At 50.8% G+C, this 22,570-nt stretch overlaps 1 protein-coding gene and 1 pseudogene across 1 annotated transcript; one reads left to right on the forward strand and one right to left on the reverse strand.

Moving 5' to 3' along the window:
• The first annotated feature begins 678 nt into the window (after positions 1-678).
• On the forward strand, positions 679-5,000 carry LOC115832346 (alkaline phosphatase, germ cell type). Its single transcript, XM_030802781.1, has 11 exons — positions 679-1,008; positions 1,107-1,223; positions 1,336-1,451; positions 1,643-1,817; positions 1,894-2,066; positions 2,312-2,446; positions 2,546-2,618; positions 2,739-2,873; positions 2,956-3,147; positions 3,367-3,483; positions 3,609-5,000. The coding sequence occupies exons 1-11, from the start codon at positions 942-944 to the stop codon at positions 3,905-3,907; spliced, it is 1,599 nt and encodes a 532-aa protein (XP_030658641.1). The 5' UTR covers positions 679-941; the 3' UTR covers positions 3,908-5,000.
• A 4,396-nt stretch (positions 5,001-9,396) lies between these two features.
• LOC100605925 lies at positions 9,397-10,384 on the reverse strand (annotated as a pseudogene).
• Positions 10,385-22,570: the final 12,186 nt, after the last annotated feature.

The following is a 22,570-nucleotide window of genomic DNA, read 5'->3' on the forward strand; positions in this document are numbered from 1 at the left end:
CCCAGAAAGCTCGGCCTGAGGGGAGGCCCGTGGGGGTGGTGGGGAGTGGGGCAGGGAAGGCAGAGGCTGAGCAGCAGGTGAGGTCCCCTGGGTTCTGGGGGCCAAGCCTGGGGCTAGGGGCGAGCAGGCATGAGTGCAGAAGCAGCTGCTGTGGTTGGGCTGGGGTGGACTCTCCCCCACCTGCATCGTCCAAACATTAGTGCAAGTGCACCCACACAAACACATATACTATCAAACACAACATGTGAGCAATGGGCAGGACTGGCCCGGCCCCATTCAGTGTTGTCACCATTGGCCCCACAGCTGCCCACAGCCCTGGAGCTCTGGGCCCAGATTCCTGCCAGCCCCACCTGTCCAGGCCAAGGTAAGATGATGGAGCAAGGGGGTGCCAGAGCAGCAAAGCCCCCCATGTGCCCCTTTCCCACAGGGCCCAGGCTCCTGGCATCAGGAGACTGAACCCAGGCCCTGGCCCAGACTGTGTGCTTCCAGCCTCCCCTCCTCTCGACACCAGAACAGAGCCTGGCCCCAGCTTCTGGGAAATATAGAAAAAAATGGGTGAATGAACCAATGACAGGGTATCTTGTTCCACACAAGACACAGTGAGCAGGGGTTAGGGGAGGGGCTCCTGGCTGCAGGAGGCACACCACACTCACCCAAATGGCATCTGTACCCAATACCGCACCCTTCCCTGGGGGATACCTGGTCCCAACCTGAGCTGCCTTTCTCAGGACCCCAGCCCCAGCCCGGCCCAGCCCAGCCACACCCTGCCACTCCCTTCAGCCAGTGTGGCTTCAGGTCAAGAGTCTGGGCAGGGTCAAGGTGGCAACAAGGGGAGAAGCCGGGACACGGTTCTCCCTGATTTAAACCCAGGCAGCCTGGAGTGCAGCTCATACTCTAAACCCAGAATTCCCGCCTCGCCACTGTCCTGCTGCCCTCCAGACATGTGGGGGCCCTGCGTGCTGCGGCTGCTGGGCCTCAGGCTACAGCTCTCCCTCGGCATCATCCCAGGTAATGAGGCTCCCCCAGCTGCCCCTACACACACACGCACACACACACAGGGCACCCCCAGCCCAGGCTGACCTGATCTTCGCTCTCCCCCTGGCCAGTTGAGGAGGAGAACCCGGACTTCTGGAACCGCCAGGCAGCCGAGGCCCTGGGTGCCGCCAAGAAGCTGCAGCCTGCACAGACAGCCGCCAAGAACCTCATCCTCTTCCTGGGCGACGGTGAGTGAGCAAGGCCTTCCAGCCCCGCAGCCCTCACAGCCCCAGCGCCTGGACCCTCGGTGCTTCCAGGACAACCCTGGGGACAAAGCCTCACACACTTCTGCTCCTTCAGGGATGGGAGTGTCTACAGTGACAGCTGCCAGGATCCTAAAAGGGCAGAAGAAGGGCAAACTGGGGACTGAGACCTTCCTGGCCATGGACCGCTTCCCATACGTGGCTCTGTCCAAGGTAAGTGCTGGGCCACCTCAGAGTCCTCCAAGCAGAGAAGGGGAATCCTGGCTATGGAGTGTGGTAGGAGGGAGGGACCCTCAACAGCTGGGGCTCGAGTAAGGAGCTGGAGGCAGTTGGAATCCCAGAGGACAGAGATCAGGGTCTGTGTGTCTGCCCCAGAGAAGAGCTCAGAGTGTCTCTGTCCCCAGACATACAGTGTAGACAAGCATGTGCCAGACAGCGCAGCCACAGCCACGGCCTACCTGTGCGGGGTCAAGAGCAACTTCCAGACCATCGGCTTGAGTGCAGCCGCCCGCTTTAACCAGTGCAACACAACACGCGGCAACGAGGTCATCTCCGTGATGAATCGGGCCAAGAAAGCAGGTGAGCTGGGGCCCGATGCTGTGTCACGGCCAGGTCACAGACCTCGGTCACATATCCTGACCTCTGACACCCTCAGGAAAGTCAGTGGGAGTGGTAACCACCACACGGGTGCAGCATGCCTCGCCAGCCGGCGCCTACGCCCACACGGTGAACCGCAACTGGTACTCGGACGCCGACATGCCTGCCTCGGCCCGCCGGGAGGGCTGCAGGGACATCGCCACGCAGCTCATCTCCAACATGGACATTGACGTGTGACCCCAGGGCCAAGGGCTGGGGCTGGGCAGAGAGTAGCAGGGGGCACCAGCTCAGACCCAGGCAACCAAAAGCCTTATCCAGGCCAGCAGGGTCTGGAGGTGGGGTTGTGGGCGTAGAAGGCGCAGCCTAGGCTGGGCCATTCCCACAGCCTTGGAGAGGGGTGTCAGGGGCTGTGCATGAGGAGGGGGCACGGGGCCAGCCAGGTCCCCAAATCCACCTGCCCCATCCTCTGTTCCCAGGTGATCCTAGGTGGAGGCCGAAAGTACATGTTTCCCATGGGGACCCCAGACCCTGAGTACCCAGATGACTACAGCCAAGGTGGGACCAGGCTGGACGGGAAGAATCTGGTGCAGGAATGGCTGGCAAAGCACCAGGTGATGGGGGCTGGCGGGTGCGGGGGGCACAGCAAGGGGAGGGCAGAGGTGTGGGGCTCAGGACTGTGGGCTGAGGCCTGGCTCTCTCCCTCCCTACAGGGTGCCCGGTACGTGTGGAATCGCACTGAGCTCATGCAGGCTTCCCTGGACCCGTCTGTGACCCATCTCATGGGTAATGACCCCCTTCCTGCCCTGGCATCCCTCAGATGGCACCTTCTGAGCCTGTGTGCACATCCGCCAGCACCCTCCCACCCCCAGCCTGCCAGTCACCACGGGACCCCTTGTCCCGCAGGTCTCTTTGGGCCCGGAGACATGAAATACGAGATCCACCGAGACTCCACACTGGACCCCTCCCTGGTGGAGATGACGGAGGCTGCCCTGCATCTGCTGAGCAGGAACCCCTGCGGCTTCTTCCTCTTCGTGGAGGGTGCGTGGTGGCCCCTGGGGAGTGGGGGTTGGGGGTTGGAGCAGGGCAGGTTCAGCATCTCCCCGCTCTGGCCTTCCTGCAGGCGGTCGCATCGACCATGGTCATCATGAAAGCAGGGCTTACCGGGCACTGACTGAGACGGTCATGTTCGACGACGCCATTGAGAGGGCGGGCCAGCTCACCAGCGAGGAGGACACGCTGACCCTCGTCACCGCTGACCACTCCCACGTCTTCTCCTTCGGAGGCTACCCCCTGCGAGGGAGCTCCATCTTCGGTAGGCCTGGGGAGAGTGGCAGGTGCTGCTGCATCAATCACATGGGTGAAATCCGAGCCTCAGTCTCCTCCTCTGTCAAATGGAAGTAATGCTGGCACCAGCCCTGTAGGGTCTCCTGAGGACTAAGCCCCTGACCAGGCAAAAAGTGGCGGTGCCGAGCACGTGGGAGACACTCCACAGCTGTGTTCAGCTCAACCACAGGGACCCCTCTCTCTGCAGGGCTGGCCCCTGGCAAGGCCCGGGACAGGAAGTCCTACACGGTCCTCCTATACGGAAACGGTCCGGGCTATGTGCTCAAGGACGGCGCCCGGCCGGATGTTACCGAGAGCGAGAGCGGTGAGTGCTGCGGGGTGGCCCCCTGAGGGGGACCAGGGTGCCAAGGATGGGGGGCTGGCGGGAAGGGGTCACCTCTTGTCTGTCTGGAACTGAACCCTCCTACCGGAACTGAACCCTCCTCCCAGGGAGCCCCGAGTATCGGCAGCAGTCAGCAGTGCCCCTGGACAGAGAGACCCACGCAGGCGAGGACGTGGCAGTGTTCACGCGCGGCCCGCAGGCGCACCTGGTTCACGGCGTGCAAGAGCAGAGCTTCATAGCGCACGTCATGGCCTTCGCTGCCTGCCTGGAGCCCTACAAGGCCTGCGACCTGGCGCCCCACGCCGGCACCACCGACGCCGCGCACCCGGGGCCGTCCGCGGTCCCCGCTTCGCTGCCTCTGCTGGCCGGGACCCTGCTGCTGCTGGAGACGGCCACTGCTCCCTGAGTGTCCCGTCCCTGGGGCTCCTGCTTCCCCATCCCGGAGTTCTCCTGCTCCCCACCTCCTGTCGTCCTGCCCGGCCTCCACCCCGAGTCGTCATCCCTGGAGTTCCTGTACAGATGTCCTGCCATGGAACCTTCACCTCCCCGTGCGCTCTGGGGACTGAGCCCATGACACCAAACCTGCCCCTTGGCTGCTCTCAGACTCCCTGCCCCAACCCCAGGGACTGCAGGTTGTGCCCTGTGGCTGCCTGCACCCCAGGAAAGGAGGGGGCTTAGGCCACCCAGCCCCCACCTACAGCCCAGTGGGTACCAGGCAGGCTCCCTTCCCGGGGAAAAGAAGCACCCAGACCCCGCGCCCCGCTGATCTTTGCTTCAGTCCTTGAATCACTTGTGGGACTTGAGGACTCGGGATCTTCAGGACACCTGGAGAAGGGTGGCTTCCTGCCACCCTGCTGGCCAAGGAGGCTCCTGGCGTGGGGATCCCCAGGGGGATTTTGACACAGCCTTCGGCTGCCCCCCACTAAGCTAATTCCACACCCCTGTACCCCCCCAAGGGGGCCTCTGCCTCATGGCAGAGGCTTCCCCAAATCACAACTTCTCAGATGTTCCATACTCCCAAATGCCAATTTCAGCACCCAACTGAGATCCAAGGAGCTCCTGGGAAGCCCTGGGTGCAGGGCAGCGGTCGAGAGCCAAAGGTCCCTCCCCAGACATCTGGACACTGGGCATAGATTTCTCAACAAGGAAGACTCCCTTGCCTCCCCAGGGCCTCTGCTGTCCCAGGAGACAAAGCAATAATAAAAGGAAGTGTTTGTAATCCCAGCACTTTGGGAGGCCGAGGTGGGCGGATCACGAGGTCAGGAGATGGAGACCATCCTGGCTAACACGGTGAAACCCCTTATCTATGCGCCTGTAGTCCCAGCTATCCAGGAGGCTGAAGCAGGAGAATCGCTTGAACCCGGGCGGCGGAGGTTGCAGCGAGCTGAGGTCATGCCACTGCACTCCAGCCTGGGCGACCGAGCGAGATTCTGCCTCAAAAATAAATAAATAAATTTTAAAAATAAATAAATAATAAAAGGAAGTGTTAGACAATGTAATGCCAGTACTACTTCCTAGGAGGAAAATCATTAGTGCCTGTGGGCACAGTGTCTGGAGGGGTGGATAACGCAGGCCAGGAGGGGCTGCTGAGGAGCAGATGATTGAGCAGGAGACCTAAACAGAGTGGGGCTTGAGCAAGGCAGAACAGCAGTGCCAAGGCCCTGGGGCAGTGCCAGCAGGTGCTCTGGGAGGCCAAGGGCTGGATCAGAGGGTGTGTGGGTAGAGGGGTAAATCTGAGCGGTCAAGAGGGTGGGTAGTGTTGGGGAGTTTGAAGTCTGAGTAGAGGGATGTGGTTGGAGGTCTTTGAAGAGGGCTGTGACCCGCCCTGGGTGGAAAATAAGTACTCTGGCTGCTGCCAGAAGAAGGGTCTTGTCTTTTGGGTGGATGGTGGGGGTGGTAGAGGGTAGCAGGTAGAGGTGAGAGCTGGGGAAGGAACTGACTCCAGGTGTTTCTGATCTCCGTCCGAAAGCATTCGGGAGCACCCATCCCAACACAGCCATGCTTGGTGAGTACCACACCTGCCCCAAAAGAACATTGAAAAGAATTTTATTTGAGGCTGGAGTGCAATGACCTTGTCTCAGCTCACTGCAACCTCTGCCTCCCGGGTTCAAGCCATTATCCTGCCTCACTCTCCCAAGTAGCCAGGGGTTAACAAGTGTGCACCACCATGCCTGGCTAGTTTTTGTATTTTTAGTAGAGACAGGGTTTCACCATATTGGCCAGGCAGGTCTCGAACTCCTGACCTCAGGTGATCCACCCGCCTTGGCCTCCCGAAATTTGGGATTACAGGCGTGAGCCACGCATCCAGCTGAAAAGAATTAAAGGTGAAATCAACCACATTTTCCAGCAAATTTTACACTATTACAAAAAATACAAAAATTAGCCAAGCCTCGTGGCCTATGCCTGTGGTCCCAGCTACTCAGGAGGCTGTGGTGGGAGGATCACCTGAAGTGAGGAGTGTGAGACCAGCCCAGCCAACATGGTGAAACTAAAACTGGTCTAAACTAAAACACGGTCTCTACTAAAACTACAAAAATTAGTCGGGCGTGGTGGTCGGCACCTGTAATCCCAGCTACTTGGGAGGCTGAGGCAGGAGAATTGATTGAACCTGGGAGGTTGCAGTGAATTGAGATCATACCACTGCACTCCAGCCTGTGCAACAGAGCCACTCTGTCTTAAGAAAAAAAAAAAAAGCAAGCATTTTGTGCTCACTAGAAATATTAGTATGACTGAATGCTTCCTTGCATATGAAAATTATTTAACATTGTAAAACATCTATTTGGCAGGCATGGTGGCTCAACACCTGCAATCACAGCACTTTGGCAGGAAGAGGGGGTAGGATCACTTGAGTTCAGGAGTTCGAGAATAGCCTGGGCAACATAGTGAGATCCCGTCTCTACAAAAACAACAACTGAGCCCAGGGAGGTCGAGGCTGCAGTGAAAGAAGATTGCTCCACTGCACTCTAGCCTGGGCAGCAAAGCAAGACCCTGTCTGGAAAAATATATCCATGTATTTGAGGACCTGGCTCTCTCAGGACAGTTTTTTTTTCTTTTTTAATTCTAGGTTTTAGTGGCTGTCATAAAAATATGGGAGGTGAACAGAAGGTAGACACCATTAGCTGGCCTTACTAAATCATCATACTCATGTTACATTCCATCCACCAAATATGCAAAGGTTTTGGTAAAATCCGGCTAGTATATTTCTATCTTCCCAGTTGCCAGTGGGTTAGAAAGTTCCTTTCTAACCAATGTGGAGGTGCTGCATGTTCAGGTTTTACATGAGCCCTCACACCCAAAGACTTCCATATTTTAAAAGTGAAGACGTTTTAAAAACAGATTATTCTGGCCAGGCATTGTGGCTCATGCTTGTAATCCCAGCCTTTTGGGAGGCCGAGACAGGCAGATCACTTGAGGTCAGAAGTTTGAGACCAGCCTGGCCATCATGGTGAAACCCTGTCTCTACTAAAAATACAAAGATTAGCGAGGTGTGGTGGCCCGTGCCTGTAATCCTAGCTACTCAGGAGGCTGAGACAAGAGAATCGCTTGAATCCGGGAGGCAGAGGTTGCAGTGAGCTGAGATCGCACCATTGCACTCCAGCCTGGGTGATGAGAGTGAAACTCCATTGAAAGGAAGAAAGAAGAAGAAAGAAGAAAGGAAGAAGAAGAGGAAGAAGAGGAAGAGGAGGAAGAGGAGGAAGAGGAGGAAGAGGAAGAAGAGGAAGAAGAGGAAGAAGAGGAGGAGGAGGAGGGAGGAGAGGAAGAGGAAGAGGAAGAAGAGGAGGAAGAGGAAGGAGAAGGAGAGGAAGAGGAAGAGGAAGAGTAAGGAAGAAGAAGAAGAGGAGAAGGAAGAAGAAGGAGGAAGAGGAAGAGGAGGAAGAAGAAGAAGAAGAGGAAGAAGAGGAAGAAGAGGAAGAAGAGAAGAAGAGGAAGAGGAGGAAGGAGGAGAGGAAGAGGAAGAGGAAGGAAGGAGAGGAGGAAGAGGAAGAGGAAGGAGGAGAGGAAGAGGAAGAGGAAGGAAGAAGAAGAGGAGGAGGAAGAGGAGAAGGAAGAAGAAGGAGGAAGAGGAAGAGGAAGAAGAAGAAGAAGGAAAAGAGGAAGAAGAGGAAGAAGAATAAGAGGAAGAGGAAGAAAAGGAAAAGGAAGAAGAGGAGGAGGAAGAGGAGGAGGAGGAAGGAGAGGGAGAGGAAGGAAGAAGAGGAGGAAGAGGAAGAGGAAGGAGAGGAAGAGGAAGAGGAAGGAGAGGAAGAGGAAGGAAGAAGAAGAGGAGGAGGAGGAAAAGGAAGAAGAAGGAGGAGGAAGAGGAAGAGGAAGAAGAAGGAGAAGAGGAAGAAGAATAAGAGGAAGAGGAAGAAAAGGAAGAGGAAGAAGAGAAGAAGAGGAAGAGGAAGAGGAGGAAGGAGAGGAAGAGGAAGGAAGAAGAGGAGGAAGAGGAAGCAGGAGAGGAAGAGGAAGAGGAAGGAAGAAGAAGAGGAGGAGGAGAAGGAAGAAGAAGGAGGAGGAAGAGGAAGAAGAAGAAGGAGAAGAGGAAGAAAAGGAAGAGGAAGAAGAAGAGAAGAAGAGGAAGAGGAAGAGGAGGAGGAAGGAGAGGAAGGAAGAAGAGGAGGAAGAGGAAGGAGAAGGAGAGGAGGAGGAGAAGGAAGAAGAAGAAGGAGGAGGAAGAGGAAGAAGAAGAGAAGAAGAAGAAGAAGAAGAAGAAGAAGAAGAAGAAGAAGAAGAAGAAGAAAGAAGAAGAAGAAGAAGATTATTCTGAAATTAGATCATTCTGTTCTCAAGCTTCCTTTTCCTGTGTAGGTATGAGTGTTTATGAGTCTAATACACTGTTTACCCCAAAATCAAGTGTCAAAGAAATATTTTCAAACTTCTGCTCAAAAATATGCTCTTTCCTTAGCATGAGTTTTGTTTTGTTTGAGACAGAGTTTCGCTCTTATTGCCCAGGCTGGAGTACAATGGCGCGATCTTGGCTCACCGCAACATCTGCCTCCAGGGTTCAAGCAATTCTCCTGCCTCAGCCTCCTGAGTAGCTGGGATTACAGGCACCCGCCACCACGCCCAGCTAATTTTTGGTATCTTTAGTACCAAAAGTTGATGAGTCGATCTGCTGCTCCACGCGTAATTTCAAGGTGGTCACGTTGGGGTCACCACTTGCAGCTTGTAGCTGCTGTGAACGCCAGAGAATGAAGTACTCAGACAATTCCAGCTGAGCGGGGCAGGGGGCAACTCCTCTGAGAGAGTGCCGCCCCAAAATCCATGCGCCAAGTATTTATTAGAGGGCTTGTTAAACTACAAACATCCACCAGATGGGTTTTTGCCGTGGGGTCATGAGGCACATATGGCCTTGTAAAAGCACTCAGACCACATTCCTAGGAGGCTGTTTTCAGCGCTCCTTATCACACATTCCACTCCTTGTCCTGTTTTCAGGATCAAGGAGTTACATTCTCACGCACAAACAGCGTATACACAGTGCCTCAGTATTTTTCCATGCCTCGAGCTCAAATGCCTTGTACATAAGTTTGAATATATTGTCGTGCATCCCCCACATCTCCCCCTTCTTTAATTCTTAGAGCTTGCTGGTTATCCAATGCCAGATAAGCTTCTATCATTCTTCCCTGGTCATAGATGCTTCGGGTGGCAGTACAGAGCCATTTGCAGAAGCCTAGCAATCAGATACAAAAAAGAATCTAGCGGCCATCACCCAAATGCGTATGTTTAACCCAGACAACCAAGTATTCGGGTTCAGTCATTGAAAGCCTTCTTGTAATTGCTGAAGGGTATTTGTTTGTAATTGCTGCGAGACCATTCTTCAAGTTGTTTCTTCAACTCGACCTCAAATGCTTTGTACATAAGATTGAATATATTGCCGCGCACCCCACCCCCTCGCCACTGCCTGACAGAGGGCTAGGAAATGGCTGCTCTGGCTGCTCCAGCTGCTCCACTGAACACCGCAGTTACCCCAGGGAAATTACTTACGACTTCCTCCCACGCGCGGCCACTGTGCCGTCCCTCCCCTCCCCTGCTTTCCCTTCCTCTCCTCTCGCGCACCCTCCTCCCGCGCTCAGGGACCCCTGGGCAAGGCCACTGCGCGCCCGGTCTACGGCAGCTGGCGGGGCGCTCCGGTCGCGCACTCACACGGATGACGTAGCGCAGAGTTCCTGTCGTTCAGGCTGACCATGAGCGAGAAGAGCGCGGCGACGCTGTACACGCCCTGCACTTTTTTACAGCAGCCAGTTGAGGTCCCATCGCGCAGCGACCCCCGGGGGCTCCGCCGCGCCGCCCAAGTCCAACCCCCGCAGTCCTCGATGACCTCCAGCACGGGCAGCGGGTTCAGTCGTTCGATCTCGCGCATCTCGAGGCACAAGCGGAAGAAGGCGCGCACCTAGTGCTGGGCAGCGCCGCCGGGTCCACCCGTGGGCCGAGCCAGCAGGCGCCGCATGCGCTCCTCGTTCTGCTAGCCGATGGCCGCGATGGTGCCATAGGTGAGCTTGTCGTCGGGGATGGCGTGGCGCCGCAGCCAGCCGCCGCAGGCGAACGAGTAGAAGTCCTGGCATGGGTCGGTGCTGGAGTCCAGGTTGGCGGCCAAGAAGCGAGCGGCGCACGCGAAGGCTTGCGCTCAGGACAGCCTTCAGGACAGGCGCCGCCGCCGGCCGCGACCGGTCCCAGGTACTTGAGCACCAGCACAGCCGCCAGGATGGAGCAGAGAGGCTGGCTGCAAACACCAGCCCGACAGCAGGCTCACCTCGCGCCGCTTCCAGCGCTGCAGCCCGGCCTGGGCCGGGTGGCCTGCGGGCAGAAAGGCCCCGCAAGCGCCCCCTGCGCCGCAGTGACTCACATACTTGACCTCCTGGAACTCATCGTAGTGCGCCATCAGCGAATACCAGGACTCCATGGCGCCGAGGCTGCCGGGGTGCAGCCCTGGGCCACCTGGGCTACGGGATGCGCGTGGCCGCCGGCCTCCTCGTGAGCCTTCGCGTGGCCCCTGGCGCCTCAGCTGCGGGAAAGACAAAGGCAGGCTCTTGAGATGCCGCAGCCCGAAGGGGTTCCCGGGCACCGCGAGGAGAGACACAGGCCTGGGTGCAGAGGCCCCAGCCGCGGGCCTCATTCACTGGGGAAACCAGGGACCAAGAGGGCTCGGCGGGGCCACCACTCCCGCGTGCACAGTGGTGTCTTCTCCCCGTCCCCCTCCCTGCACACACGTGCGGGTCCCTGGGTTGGGAGGGCCCTGATGGGAAGGGGGAGGCGCCGGGCACGGGGCCTGGCACGTAATGGGCCTTCATTGAAAGGCCGTCCCTCTTCCCTTCGCCTTTATGGTCCAGGACCTGCCCCAGCCAAGGCCGGCCAGAATGGGGGAGAAGGAGCGGAGGCTGGAGTGAGGAGGTGCGGTCAGGAGCGCGTCTATGCTGCACTTTCAGCTTTCCGCGCTGGACACCGACAGAGGCTCCACAAAGCGGCCAAAGAACCAAACTTTGTCCCTGCAAGGGACATCTGCAAGGACATCTGCCCAGCAACCATCTGTCCAACCTCAGACTGGTGCCACACATACCCTTGATCCTTGTAGCCAAGGATAAATATCTCAAAACAATCCTGTGATCCTCCATTTTCCTTTAAAATCCGCAGGATCGACCACTCCAACCCCGACCGCTGGCTCCTTCTGCTCGGTGGCCCGACGGCCTACCCGCTCCTTCCCCAGGGGCGAGCGCCAACGCCCCAGGGTCGTGGATACACAGCCCACCCCCTGGACGGCCCTGATGGAGACCGGCTCCGTTCCCCCACCCACCCCCACTCCCAGTCTGTGACCCCGACCCGAGCCACTCCTGGCTTCAGTAGGTTCTCCCCAGAACCCAAACTTGGATGAAGTTTCACCTCCCGCGGGGCGCAAGCAGACGAAGTCGGGAGGCTCCGCGCAGCGGCCGCGATGGTGGCAACGGCTGCAGGGATTCGGCGCCATTTACCCGGCAGGTGCGCACCGGAGCAGGGCCTGGCCTAGCGGGCCCGATCGAAACCAGAGCCTCAGCCTGAGCAGAGCTGCGTGGGCAGCCGCTGTCTCCCAGCGCCCGCTGCCTTTTCTGCCGCCGAGCTGCCAGCCCGCGGGGTCCAGCCGTGTCCCAGGACCAGTAAGGGCAGCGGGTACTCCCGGGAGGGGTCCCTTCTGATCCCGCGTCCCCACTACGAGCTGCCCACCAGCCGGCTAGAAAGGGGCTGGAGCTACGCAGCTGGGGGCCGTCATGCCCCAGCCCACAGCCCTGGAGCACCGCCCGGGGAGGACTCCTCCTAAAGGATAAGGGAGCCCTGATGGAGTGCCTGGGGCTGCCTGCATAGCGCCTGCGCATCTTCACCAGGGAACTTCCTTGTCCTCCTGGGAACCGCTGTCCAGGATCAACTCTCCCCAGGGCGTCTGGGCTTCTGGTTGGCCTCGCTCTCTTCCCCCAGTTCCTGATCCAGGAAGAGCAACGGAGAGCCCTGCCAGAAGAAGGCCTGGGGCTGCGAGTGCGGCCCCCATGGCACCAATGCACATTTGACCCAGAGCAGAGCAATCATGGCCAATAGGAGGTGACGTGGGTTTAGCCTCTGACCACACAGTCCTGGTCACCCTGCACAGACTGCCAATAAAGAGGGGTCCGAGGCCCAGCTCCTTGGCTCCCCTGCAGTGTCTCCAAAAGGGAAGCTGAGGCTGTGGGTGAGTGGGTGATGCCAGTGGTCCAGGCTCCAGTTCCACCTTGCACAAAGGCCTTCCTAACCTTTCATCAAAAAATATTTCTGCAAGGACATCTGCCCAGCAACCATCTGTCCAACCTCAGACTGGTGCCACACATACCCTTGATCCTTGTAGCCAAGGATAAATATCTCAAAACAATCCTGTGATCCTCCATTTTCCTTTAAAAACCTTTGTCTTCCTTCACCTCCCTAAATTCACATGTACTTTCCTGTGGCCTGCTTATTCCCAAGCAATACCTATTTCCAAAGAAAGTCCATTTTATTTGAGTCTTTCTGTATTTGTTATGCAGTGTCACATAGTGAAGCCAGAAGTGGGACCCAAGTGAATTCATCTTGGATGAATCAGAGTCTCCTGGAATCTAACGCAGCGGTGACTGAACCCCCTGCAGACTGCCTTTCCAGGAGTCGCTTTTCTGTTCTGGTGAATCTCCTCAAATACCCAGACTCCCTCCCTTTGGTCAGTTCCTTTTTACTTTATTCTGGATGTGATTTGGTTATAAGGCTCCCTTAAACAAAGGACCTTGCATCCCTCCTGGGAGTATAAATGTTGGATTTCTTTCTTTTTTTCTTTTTGCTTGTTTGCTTTTGGCAAGCACTTTCTGGTGTAAAGAAAAGTGCCCTTCTGGTTTGAGGACTCTGATTTCTACAGAATTAATGTTCTGTCTGTGAGGCAAGTCTTTTCTGGTGAATTCACTCTTGGTTCTGCATGTCTGGCTGAATATTTTGTTTGATGTGCACGCCTTGGTTGAAATTTTGTGAGCATTCTGATTTTGGTTTGATTTTGGTTTGGTTTCCCACGTCTGTAAATGATTTGGCTCATTTTTTTTTTCTTGCCTGTTCCTGAACATCTTCTGATCATCCCACAGCAAAAATAAACATAAATAGTTTAGCACCATAGGAAATGTTAAAACACACATACACATGGTGAGGGTCTGCCCCTCGAGGTGGCTCCCGCCTATAATCCTTGCACTTCGGGAGGCCGAGGTGAGAGAATGGCTTGAGCTAAGGAGTTGGAGACCAGCCTGGGCAACATGATGAAACCCCACCTCTACAAATAATACAAAAATTAGCTGGGTGTGGTGGCACCCACCTGTAGTCCCAGCTATCAGGAGGCTGATGTGGGAGGATTGCTTGAGTCCAGGAGGTCAAGTCTACCATGACTTGTGGTCTTGCCACTGCACTAAAGCCTGTTTAACAGTGAGAATTGTCTCAAAAAATACACATATGGTGAGTGTGAGAAAGCCAACTGAAAGAACCTAGGGTGTCACCACCATCTAAAACACTGGTCCAGACTCCTGACAGTCCCTGACAGGGTTTATAGGATTTTCTTTGCTTCTCAGAAATTAAAAAGAAATGGAACGGCATTCTCAGACATTAAAGCATGCCAGATTTTCTGGGACTCCAGTCAGCTAAATGGCTTTCCCTGTGCACATTTCAAAATCAGTGGCCATCAATGGAATCATTTGAACTCCCCAAATTTGCTTTTTCCTAATACTGAATTTTAAAACTGCCAACTACAAAGTTAAATGGAGAGCCTTCTAAGTTGTCTACTTCTCTCTCTCTCTTTTCTGCCTACTTGGAATCTGCTGACATTTCTGCTGGTATTAAGATAAACTGATAATATCACACTCCAGCCAACATAAAAATCAGTAAGGAAGGGGTCTTGAAGGGCTTTCAAATTAATGGCTCTATTAATTACAACAGCTCCATGGCAAACAGCAACCTAGATACCTTTTGGAAATGTAAATTCAGGTTTGCCTAACAGCTGCTTAGGGTGATGGAACAGTCCATGGAAGGATTGATATTAGAAAAGAACAGAATGAGAGAAATGTTTATAAATGTTAGGCCCTCAGATTAAACAGGTCAAAATCATGAGCTCAGAGCAATAATAAAAAGGATATCTGTTTCTGGCATAAAAACTGCTTCTCTGCTACACAGGGGCCAGGAAGAGCTGAACAAACTGCTAAAATGCTTCCCACTGGCATGGAGCTGTCAAGCAACTGAGAGTGGCAAACACAAGAGAAATTTGTTACTGGACTTTTCTTTTTTTTTTTTTTTTTTTTTGAGACGGAGTCTTGCTCTGTCGCCCAGGCTGGAGTGCAGTGGCGCGATCTCAGCTCACCGCAAGCTCTGCCTCCTGGGTTCACGCCATTCTCCTGCCTCAGCCTCCCGAGTAGCTGGGACTACAGGCGCCCACCACCTCGCCTGGCTAATTTTTTTTGTATTTTTAGTAGAGATGAGGTTTCACCGGATTAGCCAGGATGGTCTCGATCTCCTGACCTCGTGATCCGCCCGCCTCGGCCTCCCAAAGTGCTGGGATTACAGGCTTGAGCCACCGCGCCCGGCTGTTACTGGACTTTTCAAAACTGCTGAGAGATTTTGTTTCTTGTACAAAATCCAGCCAGTCCTAGCTAAAATTAAACAGTTAGTATTTAATCCCTAATCTCATTTGAAACTGAAATAGGATAAAGGTGGGCTCAAAGAGATTAAAATAAAAACCAGAAAACTAAACTGCTTGCCAGGCACAGTGGCTGATGCCTGTAACCCCAGCACTTTGGGAGGCCAAGGCATGTAGATCACTTGGCATCAAGAGTTCCAGACCAGTCTGACCAACATGGTGAAACCCCATCTCTACTGAAAATACAAAATTAGCCAGGTGTGGTGGCGCACGCGTGTAATCCCAGCTACTTGAGAGACTGAGGCAGGAGAATCGCTTGAATCTGGAGGCTGAGGTTGCAGTGAGCTGAGATTGAGCCATTACACTCCAGCCTGGGCAACAAGAGCGAAACTCCATCTCAAAAAAAGAAAAGAAAAGAAAACTAAACTGTTTTACCCAAAGTTTTGGTTTGCTGCCCTTATAAAATTGCTTATCAAGACTAATGACAATCTTTTTTTTTTTTGAGATGGAGTTTCTCTGTTGTCGCCCAGGCTGGAATGCAGTGGAGCGATCTCACCTCACTGCAACTTCCGCCTTCTGGGTTCAAGCAATTCTCCTGCCTCGGCCTCCCAAGTAGCTAGGATTACAGGTGCACGCCACCACACCTGGCTACTTTTTGTATTTTTAGTAGAGACGGGGTTTCAACATCATGACCAGGCTTGTCTCCAATTTCTGACCTCAGGTGATATGCCCGCTTTAGCCTCCCATAGTGGCTGGATTATAGGCATGGGCCACAGTGCCTGGCCCTGAAAATCTTAAAGTTTAGCTTTGGGACCTCTCCCATTTTCTTAGAAATCTCATTTGGACCCAACTGTGTTTTATAAACCTGTGAGTCCACATTACAATGTTTTGCTGTCTCATGACTAAAATTCTAAAATGAAAGCTATAAGGTCTTATTTGTGTTTCTATGTATGTATGTTTTTGCATGTTGTATGTTGTGTCTCCAAGTTGAAATCTGGCATAGTCAGCTAGACATCCCTTAAGGAATTCTATTCGGGGTGGCCGGACATGGTGGCTCATGCCTGTTATTCCAGCACTTTGGGAGGCTGAGGCGGGTGGATCAGCTGAAGTCAGGAGTTCGAGACAAGCCTGGGCCACATGGCAAAACCCAATTTTTACTAAAAATAAAAAAATTAGCTGGGGCTGGTGGTGTGCACCTGTATTCCCAGCTACATAGGAGGCTGAGGCAGGAGAATCACTTGAACCGGTGGGGGCAGAGGCTGCAGTGAGCTGAGATCATGCCACTGCACTCCAGCCTGGGTGACAGAGCGAGACTCTGTCTCAAAAAAAAAAAAAAGAAAAAAAGATAAATTAAACTTGTTAAAATATATAGTGAGCAGGGCATGGTGGAGCATGCCTGTATTCCCAGCTACTCAGGGGGCTGAGGCAGGAGGATTACTTGAGACCAGGAGTTCGAGGCCAGCCTGAGCAACACAGCAATACCCCATCTCTAAAAAAAATATGTACATAGGCTGGGTGCGGTGTCAAACGTCTTTAGTCCCACCACTTTGCGATGTCAAGGTGCGTAGATTGCTTGAGCTTAGGAGTCCCAGACCAGCCTGAGCAACATGGCAAAACCCCATCTCTACCAAAAAAAAATACAAAAATTAGCTGGGCTTGGTGGTGTGTGCCTGTAGTCCCAGCTAGTGGGGAGGTTGAGGCAGGAGAATCACTTTAATTCGAGAAGTAGAGGCTGCAGTGGGCTGTGATTGCACCACTGCGCTCCAGCCTGAGTGACAGAGCGAGACCCTATCTCAAATATATATGTAGTATATATATTACATATATTATGTAATATGTATTACATATATATACACACAGATATATACACACACATATCTATGTATGTATATGCATACATGTATACACACATACATATATAAATACATGTATACATATATAACATAAAAATGAACCCAAATACCTTTTAGTTCACGTGATTTAACTACATCTTTGATAAATAAGCTAGTTTTAAATTTGTTGATAAAATAAAAATAAAATATATTTAGCATCTTCTTTTCTTTCTTTCTTTTTTTTTTTAGACAGAGTCTTGCTCTGTCACCCAGGCTGGAGTGCAGTGGTGCAGTCTCGGCTCACTGCAACCTCCACCTCCTAGGTTCAAGCAATTTTCATGCCTCAGCCTCCTGAATAGATGCTACTACAGGCACGCCTCACCACCCCCGGCTAATTGTTTTGTATTTTTAATAGAGAATGGGCCTTGCCATGTAGGCCACGCTGGTCTCGAACTCCTGGCCTTAAGTGATCCGCCCACCTCGGCCTCCCAGAGTGCTGGGATTGCAGGCGTGAGCCACCGTGCACATCCATCTTTAGCATTTGCAGTGTACATTTTCCCCTGGGTTTGCGGGTCAGATAGGATTATACGTGTCTCTGCTAGATGCTTCAAGGTCATAAAACTTTAAACCCAACGTAAAAACAGAGTGATCTTTGTTTGTGGAGCTCCTTGATAAATAAAACTAATTTAGTATTGCTACTTTAATGAAAACAGCTCTGTCTTACAAGTTACTGGCAAAATACCTATTTATTTAATTTTAAGGTTCTTAGGTGAACATCTGAGAGTCACAGGCTACAAAAGTTGTGAACAGGAAAATAACCTGAAATGAGGACTAGCTTTGTGTAATATCTCAGTATTCAAAATTAATGAGGATATAGTTGTTAAAAATATAAATTAGGTAACTGTAAATGGCATAAATGTCTATAAATAAGTTTTTCATAGAATTTGAGATTTTGTTTGTTTGTTTGTTTGTTTTTTCGCAGATTCTCTCACTGTGGCCCAAGATGGAGTGCAGTAGTGCGATCTCGGCTCACTGCAACTTCAGCCTCCCGGTTCAAGTGATTCTCCTGACTCAGCCTGCCAAGTAGCTGGGACTACAGGCATGTGCCACCATGCACAGCTAATTTTTGTACTTTTAGTGGAGACAGGGTTTCACCATGTTGGCCAGGCTGGTCTCGAACTCCTGGTCTCAAGAAATCCTCCCCTCTTGGCCACCCAAAGTGCTGGGATTACAGGTGTGAGCCACTGCGCCTGGTCGGAATTTGAAATTTTTTTTTGAGATGGAGTTTCACTCTTGTTGCCCAGGCTGGAGTGCAATGGCATGATCTCGGCTCATCAGAACCTCGGCTTCCTGGCTTCAAGGGATTCTCCTGCCTCAGCCTCCCAAGTTGGGATTACAGGCAGGCACCACCAAGCCCAGCTAATTTTTAGTAGAGATGGAGTTTCTCCATGTTGGTCAGGCTGGTCTCAAACTCCCGACCTCAGTTGATCGGCCTGCCTCGGCCTCCTAAAGTGTTGGAATTACAGGCAAGAGCCACAGCACCCAGCCAGAATTTGAAGTCTTAAAGTCAGGTTATGTTACATTAAGTGACAGATACTCATTAAATATAGGGGTCATTTCCAAATAAGATAAAGACACAAAAACATAAATTGCCAAACATAAATATAAGTGTGTTTGTGGCTTCTTAAACTTTTATAGAACTACCAAATATATTGGGGTTGTACTGATACACATGAAACAGTGATGTTTCTAAAATTATAAATGGTTCTCGTCTGTAAAATACTGATATGTGACAGTCAGTTGGCCAACATGGCGAAACTCTGTCTCTACTAAAAATACAAAAATTAGCTGGGTGTTGTGGCGGGTGCCCATAATCCCAGCTACTGGGGAAGCTGAGGCAGGAGAATCACTAGAACCCAAGAGGTGGAGATTGTAGTGAGCTGAGAGCACGCCATTGCACTCCAGGCTGGGTGACAAGAGCGAAACTCCATCACAAAAAAAAAAAAGAAAAAAATATTTTTTTCTTTTGCTTCCTGGTTTTTCACTAGAAATTAAGGTTGCTAAGAGTTAAAAATTCTAATTAATCTATACAATTCCGTGGACCAAGTGTACCAAAAAAAGATGCATTTTTGATAAGAAAAATTATTTAAAATGTGTAAAAACATGTTTTTGCTTTATTTAGTATTGTTGTATATTTAAAATTATTTGAACTTTTTATAAATTAGGAAAAATAGAGATAGGATTCTGCTGTGGTGCCCAGCCTGGTCTCGAATTCCTAGGTTCCAGTGATCCTTCTGCCACAGCCTCCCAGACTGTTGAGATTGCAGGTGTGGGCCACTGCACCTGGCCAAAATGTGTTCTTTATGGAAATAAAGGAATAATTTTGTCTAATTTGGAGATTATACAATGTTGTCTCAAAATATGGATTTATGAGCTAAATAAAAACAAGACAGAAAGGAACCAGTAAGTAGGAGAGAGATGTGAAGAATGTTACAGGTATGAAGATATATTTTTGATAAAAACAGTTAAAAAAAAAAAAAGAATTCGGAATGACAAAGGATCTTGTGTTGTAAATTTTCTGTCCTAAATAAAACGACTTATTACTTAATAAAGGGGAAGTTTAAGTCAAAGCAGAGGTCTAGGCCTGTCATGGAATTGCTAAGTCATGAAAGGTTTGTGAAGGATGAATTTGTGAAAGAAATTTTTGTATGTGATCAAGTTGGCTAAAATTAGAAGGAAATTATTTATGAGTCTTTCTAAGGATTGAGCTTTCATATTAAAACTACACTGAGGCTGGGCACGGTGGCTCATGCTTGTAATCCCAGGACTTTGGGAGGCCAAGGCGGGTGGATCACTTGAGGTCAAGAGTTGGAGACCAGCCTGGCCAACATGGTGAAACCCCATCTCTACTAAAAATACAAAAATTAGCCAGGCCTGACAGCACATGCCTGAAATCCCAGCTGCTCTGGAGGCTGAGGCAGGAGAATCGCTTGAATTTGAATCTGGGAGGCAGACGTTTCAGTGAGTCAAGTTGTGCCACTGTACTCCAGCCTGGGCAACAGAGCGAGACTCCATCTCAAAAAAAAAAAAAAAACAACTTACATTGATATTGTCCTCTTAGGATCTAGAAGGAAAAAAAAGAAGAAAGAAAGAGAAGGAAAAAGAAAAAGAAAAAAAAACTACTCTGATTAAAAAACCAAAAATTTGCAGCCCCGTGTGGTAGTTCATGCCTAGAGTCACAGCATTTTGGGAGGCTGAGGCGGGCAGATATCTTGAGGTCAGGAGTTTGAGACCAGCCTGCTCAACATGGGGAAGTCCCATCTCCACTAAAAATACAAAAATTAGCTGAGTGTGTTGGCGGGTGGCTGTAATCCCAGCTAGCTGGGAGGCTGAGGCAGGAGAATTGCTTGAACGTGGGAGGCGGAAGTTGCAGCGAGCAGAGATGATACCACTGCATTCCAGCCTGGGCGACAGAGTGAGGCTCTTTCTCAAAAAAGAAAAAAAAAAACACCTAAAAATTTGGTCCCCTATGTTAGTACAACAAAGTTTTCTTGAGGTATAGATCTGCTCTTAGAAAATCTAAAAGAGTTATTAATTTTTACTTCTGAAATATATTTCACATCTAAACTGAAGCTTTCTTTTTTTTTTCTGAGACAGGGACTTGCTCTGTCATCCAGGTTACAGTGCAGTGGCATGGTCTTGGCTCATTGCCACCTTGACCTACCGGGCTCAAGGGATTCTCCTGTCTCTGCCTCCTGAGTAATTAGGACTACCACCTACTGTGCTAACTTTTTTGTGTGCACCACCACACCTGGCTAACTTTTTTATTTTTGTATAGACAAGGTCTATGAAAATTCCAACAGTGGATAAAACTCTTAAAAATCTAATATTTCACCAGGCATTTCACTCCATGATTACATTGTATGTCACAGAAATAACCAAAATTCCTTGTCAATTGCTAATTACAATTAACTATCATCAGATTTTTTTTTTTAAATATAAGTAGATGCTCACTTTCTGTCACCCAGGCTGGAGTGCAGTGGCACAATCATAGCTCACGGCAGTCTTGAATTCCTGGGTTCAACTGATGCTTCTGCCTCAGCCTCCCGATTAACTGGGACTATGACCTAAAGAATAATTACAGAATTGAACACTGAAGAAACCACCACCCGGATCAAGAAATGGACGATGACCAGGATCTCCCCACCCCACCCCATACCTTCCCTGTTCATAACAATACCCATTCCTTTGTCGCCAAAGGAAACTGAGTTGTTGGGTTTGTTTGTTGGTTTTTGTTTGTTTATTTAGAGACAGAGTCTTGTTCTCCCACCCAGGCTGGAGTGTGGTGGCAGGATTGTAATTCACTGCAGCCTCACACTCTGGCTCAAGTGAGCCTCCCATCTCAGCCTCGCAAGTAGCTGGGAGTACAGGCATGTGCCACCACACAAAGCTAATGTTTAAATTTTTTCTAGAGTCTCCCTATGTTGATCAGGCTGGTTGCAAACCCCTGGGCTCAAGCAATCTTTCTCACCTTGGCCTCCCAAAGTGCTGAGATTACAGGTATGAGTCACTGCACCTGGTGTCCTTGAATTTTTTGATACTCATTTCCTCTTCAAAGTTTTATCCCTCATATAGTTTAGTTTTGCCTAATTTCAACTTTATATACATAAAAGATATGTTGGATCCTATGTATTCTTTTGTGATTTGCATCTTTTGTCCAGCTTTCTGTCTGTGAGATTCATTTAATCTGTTGCATATTATAACTGGTTATTTCCATTGCTGAATACCATTCCAATCATGAAACAATTGACTTTTTATCTTCTCTCTTTTTGTTTTTTTGAGACAGAGTCTCCCTCTGTCACCCAGGCTGGAGTGCAGTGGCACGATCTCAACTCACTACAACCTCTGCCTCCCAGGTTCAAGCGATTCTCCTGCCTCAGCCTCCTGAGTAGCTGGGATTACAGGTTCCTGCCACCATGCCTGGCTAATTTTTGTATTTTTAGTAGTGATGGAGTTTCACCATGTTGGTCAGTCTGGTCTCAAACTCCTGACCTCATGATCTGCCCACCTCGGCCTCCGAAAGTGCTGGGATTACAGGCGTGAGCCACCATGCCCTGCGACATTTTATCTTTTCTGTTGTCAATCAACATTTGGGGCCGTTTCAATGTCTGGCTATTTAAACAATGCCACTTTGTACACATTGGTGCTTTCCTCCTGGACATGTGCCAAGTTTCTCCAGGACACTTACCCAGGACAGAACTGCTGTCTCGTGAGATGTGCACAGCTCAACATTCAGAACGATGCTCCTATTGGTTCCTCCACTTCCTGCCGGCTCCCTAGGGATGGACTTTTAAATCTTGGCCAATCTGGGATCTGGGATACCACACAGTGTGGTCTCTTCTACATTGGTGGACACCTTTTCACACACGTTTATTGATATTTCTTCTTCTTCTGTTTTTCTTTTTTTTCCTGAGACAGGGTATCACTCTGTCACCTGGGCTGCAATACAGTGGCTCAAACATGGCTCACTGCAACCTCGATCTCCTGGGCTCAAGTGATTCTCCCATCTCACCCTCCAGAATAGCTAAGACAAAAGGTGTGCACCACCACACCTGAGTGATTTTTTAATTTTTTGTAAAGACAAGGTCTCTCCATGTTGCCCAGCCTGGCCTCAAATAATCCTCCAGCCTCACCCTCCCCAAGTGCTAGGATTACAGGCCTGAGTTAGGAAACCAGGGCAAATCATAGCTGAGGATCGCTTAAGGTCATCATAAGAAGAGCATTGAAAGAAACTTCCCACTACGCAGCTATCAGAACGGCTGAAATAAAAAATGTGACAACACCAGATGCTGGCAAGTACGCTGAAAAAGTCACTCAGCTTGCTGGTGGACACAAAATGGTACAGCCAATCTGCAAAACAAGCTGGTAGTTTCTCCAAAAACTACACATGCAACCAACATACAGCCCTGGCCATTTATCCAAGAGGAATGAAAACACATGTTCACTCAAAAACCTACCCATGAATGCTCATAGCAGCTTTATTTATAAAAGCCAAAACTGAAAGCTGCTCCCACTTCCTTCAGCAGGTGGTTGGTTAAACACACTGTGGTGCTTCCATCCCGTGAAATAG

The sequence above is a fragment of the Nomascus leucogenys genome, chromosome 22a, assembly GCF_006542625.1.
Source record: "Nomascus leucogenys isolate Asia chromosome 22a, Asia_NLE_v1, whole genome shotgun sequence".
NCBI classification, from domain to species: Eukaryota; Metazoa; Chordata; class Mammalia; order Primates; family Hylobatidae; genus Nomascus; species Nomascus leucogenys.

Bases quoted from the DNA above. Each gene is read 5' to 3' on its own strand.
- LOC115832346 (XM_030802781.1), top strand. From the start codon at position 942: ATGTGGGGGCCCTGCGTGCTGCGGCTGCTGGGCCTCAGGCTACAGCTC. The intron at 1,818-1,893 runs GTGAGCTGGGGC...TGACACCCTCAG, and splicing joins GAATCGGGCCAAGAAAGCAG to GAAAGTCAGTGGGAGTGGTA. The intron at 2,067-2,311 runs GTGTGACCCCAG...CTCTGTTCCCAG, and splicing joins TCTCCAACATGGACATTGAC to GTGATCCTAGGTGGAGGCCG.